General features: G+C 37.5%; 1 protein-coding gene across 1 annotated transcript; it reads right to left on the minus strand.

The window, feature by feature from the left end:
• Window positions 1-6,133: 6,133 nt before the first annotated feature.
• LOC104870625 (olfactory receptor 2W1) lies at window positions 6,134-7,087 on the minus strand. Its single transcript, XM_010636312.1, has one exon. The coding sequence runs from the start codon at window positions 7,085-7,087 to the stop codon at window positions 6,134-6,136; it is 954 nt and encodes a 317-aa protein (XP_010634614.1).
• Window positions 7,088-7,482: the final 395 nt, after the last annotated feature.

Raw genomic sequence — 7,482 nt, forward strand, 5'->3', positions numbered from 1 at the left:
TATTAAAACTCTCTATTTATTTATTTTTTGATACTGGGGATTGAACATGGGTCCTTGTGCTTGCAAGGCAGGCAGCAGCACCATTGAGCTAAACCTCCAGCCCTAAAATCTTCTTTAGTTAAGGCTAGTCAAAAGGTTTGCAGACCAATTAACAGAAATCTCTTGTAGAATTACAATCAAAAGAAACAAAATCTTTGTTACTGTAAAAGTAAATCTTTTGTAAAAAACTTGAAACCAACAAACAAACATACGTAAATCATTTTCATATATTTTTTCTACATACTTAGGCCTTCTGGTCTTGTATACTTTTATATCTTTTTAACATGACAAACATACAAAATCCTAAATAAGTCACACATATGCAAATACCGAATAGTTTCTCTGGTGTGAAAAACTAAAATAGTACTCAAGATCCTAAATGGGGCAATTAGCATTGTGAAATAGGAATAAAAGGACCAAAGGTGTAGGGACAGTGAGAAGGGTAGGGAAAGCGGAATAAGGGAAAAGGAAAAAAATATGAGAAAATGTATAAATGGAATTAAAGCGTTTGAAGGTGGGGAGGGGAGAAGGGGGTGAAGGGAGGGTGGGGACAAGGGGAAAAAGTGAGAACCAGGACCTGGCATGTAAAGGTACAAGACCCCAGTAATGAATGTAATTGTACTGTCTACCTAGAATGTACCAATAAATTCAATTAAAAAAAAAAGAACTGAAAACAAACAAGTATGTAATTTAAAAAGTCAGCAAAATAACAACAAAATAAACTTTACTCAGCTAGAAAAAAAGAAGTAATAAACTTATGAAATAAAAAATAAAATATAGTAAAATAAATACCAAATATAATTACCAAAATTAAATCTTTGAAAAAGTTTTTAAAAATCCTTTCATATCAAAAGTATATCTCTTTTGGGCTGGGGATTTAGCTCAGTGGTTCAGTGGACTGCCTTGCAAGTGCAAGGACACAAGTTCAATCCCTGGTACCAAAAAAAAAAAAAAAAAACAAAAAAAAAACAAGTATATCTCTTTTACCCATAGCTTTCTTAATATCCTTTTCTGTCTCATTTGCTATTAACCTTCTATAACAAACTTCAGCTGTTAAAATCTTAAAATGTTCTTTTTTTTCCTATTCTCAGATTGTTACATCTTAAGATTTGACTGGTTACCTATAGAACAGTATTAACCTTGAGTTTTTATCAACAAAGTACAGAAAAGAGCAAGTTAACCCTATAATCGAAATTCAGGAATTTGCAATGCGCAAGAAGAGTTTTAAGTACATCAATTAAACTTAATTCAAATTGTAAAAAAGATACGTTTATCAAACAGTTAAAATTTCTAACTTGATTTTTCTTGTAAAAATCTCTTGATGTCTGGTAAATCAAAATTGCAGTTTCTCTGGCTTGCAGTTTTCTTTTTTCTTTTTTTCTATCTACTTTGTCTTTCAGAGTTTTCCTATCTGATTTTAATCCATTAGAGATTTATTTTTTCATGTTAGTTCTTTCTAATCTGAGTGCAAGCCCTGTTCCATTTTTTGAGTCCAGCCATGCTTTCCCATTTACACCCTCCAGCACAGTAAAGCTAAACAACTCTGTTTTTGTCTCCACTTACTCCACACCATTTTAGCAACTCAAGTCAGATGGTGAATAGCTCGACTTCCTCCAGAGGGGAAACACTGGAATTTGTCTGCATCAATGTCACATTTTCTGAGAGGCAAGTTCACCATGGGAAAAACAACAGAGTTAGCAAGTGGGTTTAAAAGATCAAAACTAAATAGTTCTCACTAGTAGCTGATTACCATGGGGCAGAAGCTTGAGCAGCTCCTAGAGCACACAAGGCTCCAAGTTGTCAAAGTCTCAGGTAAGCGAAACAAAAGTAGATAACTTCTCTTTTGTCTAGAGTTGTCCTGGGGGCAATATCTGGCTTAGCTGAGACTATGACAATTTACAAAGTTTCTTAAGCGTCTTTGGTTGTAGTTTTATCTTATAGTCCCCCATAAAATCTTATCAAAATTTTGAATTATGCACTTAAGAAGAGTTGGTTTAGAATTAACTTTCCCCACGACCATTAGATATTCCCTTGTCCAGTGATGCAAGACAAACAAAGGGTGGGCTGCCATTCTACAAAATAGCCTCATTTATTTGCTAGGCGGGCTCTTTAAGCACAAGTGCCCCTTCCCAAGGCTACCGATGGCTTTCATAGCTGGTTCTACTCACTCTCCTAACCAAGTCTCTTTCACACACAGTCCTATACGAAGTTAACACATTCCCTCCCTGGGTCCCCTTCCAAAGACAAACTAGGGAGCAGCCCAGGGGATCTCACCATTCAGACAGATGATTTTATTCATTCACCTTCTTTTTGTTCTGTTACCAGCAAGCTGGTTTCTGAGTCCTAGAAAGGGAACCCAGGAGATCCCAGGGGCGCTCCTCTTCCTTTCTGAGGAGGTGGACCGTCACTCCCTCCAGCAGTACTCCAGTGAAGGCCCAATATGGGCTGTGTCATTTAACCCCTTCTTTCCCCTGGAAGAAGTTGACTGTATATTCCTCTTCCTGCTCAGAGAAAAAAAAGCCAATTTAAAATTTGTGAGAAAGCAATCCAATGGGTTGTTCTTGGAGCCAGATCCTCAGAGTTCTCCTTCTCTTTGGTGACCAATAACAGCTCAAGTGGCTATGAGGGCAAAAGAGGTTTTAACCAGTGAGGGTGGTTATTTACCAAGTCTTCCAAAATAACAATGTAAGGGATTTGATCTGGATGACCCTGCTGAGGAAGGAAAACAATCCTTTTAACTTTTTTTTTACTCTTCTCATATCTAAAGTTCCCCCCAGGGGGCATTCAACTCCAAAGGATGGCTATTCTGAATCACAAAAAGTCTGCAACTTTCCCTGCTTTATTTCCACTGATAGGTCATGAGCTCATGCCTTAACCTTTTTAAAATGTTCCACCATGAGTAATAGTGGGGTGGTTTGCATCTGTCCCATTCTTTCCTTGTCTGTCCTTGTCCACACAATGTACAACAGAAAAATACAAACACTTACACAAGACACAAAACTCCAAGTGGATCCAGAGACAAAACCAAAACTGAGGCGGAGGCCTAGTGTTGAACTGTGGGAGCGACCCACCTCGCCTCCTTCCAGAAGAGGGACTCAAACACTCTGGGGAACTCGAACCTCCTATTTACAAGGGAATGTAATATCTTCCAAGAACCCGGACCATCGGGGCTTGTCTAGTGCGGCTGCTACAACCCACAGTCGGCCACCCAAATTTTCCTTGCAAGCACTCAGATTCAGACAGACAATAAAGACACACTTTCTTACCCTGACTGGTCGGTCCCCTCCAAGTCAAATCCAGAGGTCTTGGGTATCCTGGATGACCCCCCAAATGTTGTGCCCAGATTGCGGTATCCCCAAAGACCACTAATGAGGTGAGTCTGAAGCAATTACATGAGGAATTTATTGCAAGCTTGAGCCTGGACTCCTGGATCTCACTGATGCAGTGGTTTCATACTGAGAGCCCCTAACCTGATTTTTAAAAGTCTTTTTATCAGCAAAGGGAGCAGAACTAGTGGCTTTTTAGACAGGTCAGTGCCTGATTGGTAACACTGGGCAAAGGCAGATGTGTTTCTATTCTACTGGAAAGGGCCATATGTCCCTCCGTGCCCCAACCATAAGTTCCTGCAGGATTAACAGAGAAGGACACCTAGTTATAGTTTATAAGAACTGTCACTGGTTTTTCTGAGAACTGGGTCAAAAGGGCAGTATGAGGTTTTTCCAGTAACTAGGTGGTCACCTGACCACAAAATGGAGTCATTTTGTCTCTACAATGGCAGCAGAAGTCAGCAGAAGCACGAAGGGATCTTAACAGTGTCTTTCTGCCCCTTTTGTCTTATTCACACTACTTAGGGTGGGTAGCACTCAAGCACTTAACCCTACTGGCCTCAGGCCTAGCCCCACAATGAATCAATCACACATTCTGGATTCAGCACCTCTGAAAAAGCAGGAGGTTTTGAGGGGACATATAAGCACAGAATATTAAATGATTATTTTCCCCAAAGAAATTTGATATTAAAATTCTGATCTTCTCACTGCATAAATATTTCTTTCATACTTCCTCCTGTTTTTCTTTTTCTTTTGTTACAGCCAGAACATTTAAAATAACACCTGGAATCTTAGAAGTTTTAAAGTGTTTGACTGCTCACTGTCAGTTTAAATCTGACACTTTCTGCTGCAGAGATTCCATGTGTTTCAGGAATGGTTGCACAAGCTGGAGTGTGTGAGCTAAACTCCCATTCCTGTTGTGAGTCTATGGACAGAAAGAAAACTAACTCTTTAGCAGAGAGAAAGTTTAATTATTATTATTATTACCTACACTAACACAAGATTTTCAGGCCACGTATTAAGTCAGGCTTGTTAGCATTCAAACTGCTAGTTAACTTATAGAGATTCAATTTATTTAAAGAGTCTATTGTAATTTAATAAAATGGTCCTAATATATGCATTTATTTAGGATAAATAAAAGAGTACTAAATTAATTGAAGAGATGGTGTAATGTGGAACCTTAAGATAGAAGTGACAGAAGAGAAGACAAAAATATACCAATGTAGAAAACAATCATATACGTAACATGTAATGTTCATACCACATTCCATAAATACTGTATTTTTATATGTTTACATTATTAAAGTTAGTAAATAGCTTAGTGTATCTCCTATTATTAGTTAAAAGTCATATCATGCATAATAACAAACTTTTCAAGTGTGAGAGTAATAGGTGGCCTTGGCCATTATCTTCCTGAACTGTGTTTGAAAGCTGGTGAACAGTTTTTGAGGGCAGCTCTGAAAGAGGCACTGTGTGGAATATAAGAACACTGACCAAAGTCTATACCAGGCTAATGCATTGCATGTGTCATTATTGCACTGTTTTTACTCAGACTTCTCCTTCTTCGCAGTTCAAAAATTATGAAACAAACATGAAGAAAATATTAGGGCACTTTTGGATTTCAGCAACATATTCTACTAAGTCCATCTAATTGATTATAATTAATAAATAAGAAATCTTTTAGAGAAATTATCAGCTCATAGAAAATACCAAGGTTTAATGCAAAATTCCTCACGACTTCCCACAAAAAGCTAAATATATCATGATAAAAGGAAATCAAAAGATTCCTTTCATGAATTTCCACTGCAATTAAATATTACTGCATTTTTAAAACTACATATAAATACACTGATTCTATATGTAAATGTCAAAAACTGAACTGTTGTCAAAGCAGCCACAGTCTTGTTCCCTTAGTTGAGATATTCATGGAATGGGTGTTTCACAAATCAAATCATGAAAGAATCAGTCTGTTCTGACTCTTTTCAAAACCACTTTCCTATCATAATAAAGAAGTTACAGGCTTAAATAGCAAAAAACACTTTACTCAGTGACTTCATTATTATTGTTTCATTAAATGAAGACTAAATTGTTTCACATGGTACTTATAATGATTACTGTCACATAGATGTTAAATACATGTACATGTTAGCATGGCATTACAAAAGATTTAATTGAATATCATTATTTGCATATTATTATTTAATATAAAACCCCTAATTTATATGAGATCATTCATTCAGGTCTACATTTCTGACCATCAAGTTTCTCATTTAAAATACAAACCTAGTCAAATGTGATGCCACATGCACTCTGGAAGCTGAGGCAGAAGAATCATAAGTTCAAGCCTGGTAGGGGCACCTTAGAAACTTAGTGAGAATCTGTCTCAAAATAGAGATTTTTTTAAAAAGTGTGATGATGATGCAATTCAGTACAAAGACCCTGGGTTCAATCCAAAGTATAAAACAAAAATAATAAAATTAAAAAATAGCATGGGTAAGCAAAATAGCACTTGGGGGGCTTTAAATAAATTAGGTGCATTTAAGTTTAAGTTTACACATTCTGTCATAGGTGAAACAAAAATAAAAATAACTATGGCCTATTTTCCTGGGATATGCCATTGCTTCATGGTATAAAAGCTAAGTAGGATAGTTATAACAGTAGCTACATTGCTTTGCTTGCATTTAGGAATTATATTAATTCATGTTTGGATCTAAAGATTACTTGTAAGAGTGAAAAACAAAGAAAACTTATTTCACTGTCTTGTTCCTTCAACTCCTCTTCCCTTTTGCAGATTCATGGTGAGAGCCCAACAGTTTCTTCAGTGCTCCCTTCATGTCCTTATTCCTCAGGGTGTAAATGAGGGGATTGAGGCTTGGAGTGACTATGGTGTAAAAGAGGGTAAGGAACTTGCCCTGGTCTTTGGAGGCACTGCTACCTGGCTGCAGGTACATGTAGATAATTGTTCCGTAGAATATGGATACCACAGTGAGATGGGATCCACAGGTATTCATTGCTTTTCTTTGTCCTGCTTTTGACTTCATCCTTATCACAGCTTTGACAATGTAGCCATAGGAAATAAGAATAAACGTCAGGGGTGTGAGGACAATGACAATGCCCAAGGCAAAAACAGACATTTCAACTGTTGTGGTGTCTACACAAGCTATCTTTATCATAGCTGGCAACTCACACAGGAAGTGATCCAGAAGCTTGTTTCCACATCTAGGCAAATTCAGGGTCAGTGTACACAGCACCACAGAATTGGCCAGACTAATACTCCAGGCCATTATAATCATCCTGAGGCACAGATTTGGGCTCATGATTACCAAGTAATGCAGGGGCTTGCAGACTGCTGTGAATCGGTCATAGGACATAATAGCCAGTAGAAGGCACTCAACAGAGCCCAGCCACATGTAAACATAGAGCTGAATGATGCAGCCTGCATAGCTGATGGTCTTCTCAGGTCCCCACAGGTTCACCAGCATCTGAGGGACTATGCTGGATGTAAAACACAGGTCTAGGAAAGATAATTTCCTGAGAAAAAAGTACATTGGTGTGTGGAGGTGGGAATCCAGGTGACATGCAAGAATAATGGTTGAGTTACCCACCAGTGTGATAAGATAGAAGACAGCAATGACTCCAGACAGGATCATCTCCAGGTTGGGATGGTCAGAGAATCCAAGAAGAATGAAACCATGGAAAGAACTATAGTTGCTGTGGTCCATAACTCTTTAATAGCTAAATCCTAAAGTGAAAAGAGACAGGTAGAGATAGGAAAGAAGTCAAGAAAGAAGGAAGGAATAAGGAGAAGAAAAGGAAAGAAACAGGTGAATGATGAAGAGACAGAGGAGATGGAAAAGGAACAAGAAGGATGAAGGAAAGGAAGATAATTCATTAATATGAACTATAATGTGAAGAAATATGGAACTAAATGAGTAAGAGAATTACATAAATGGTTATGAAAATAATAGGTAAAAACACAAAAATAGTCAAATTATCTGGCAATAGTTATAGGTGCATTGATCGTGACAGATTTGATATCTACATTACTTAGGAGTCCAATTTTACATTTAGGTCTACATTTTCTCACCTGTAAATTTGAAAGTTTAAACAATGATGT

This window comes from Fukomys damarensis, unplaced genomic scaffold, assembly GCF_012274545.1.
Source record: "Fukomys damarensis isolate Sample0158 unplaced genomic scaffold, DMR_v1.0_HiC HiC_scaffold_10, whole genome shotgun sequence".
NCBI classification, from domain to species: Eukaryota; Metazoa; Chordata; class Mammalia; order Rodentia; family Bathyergidae; genus Fukomys; species Fukomys damarensis.

Bases quoted from the DNA above. Each gene is read 5' to 3' on its own strand.
- LOC104870625 (XM_010636312.1), bottom strand. From the start codon at position 7,087: ATGGACCACAGCAACTATAGTTCTTTCCATGGTTTCATTCTTCTTGGA.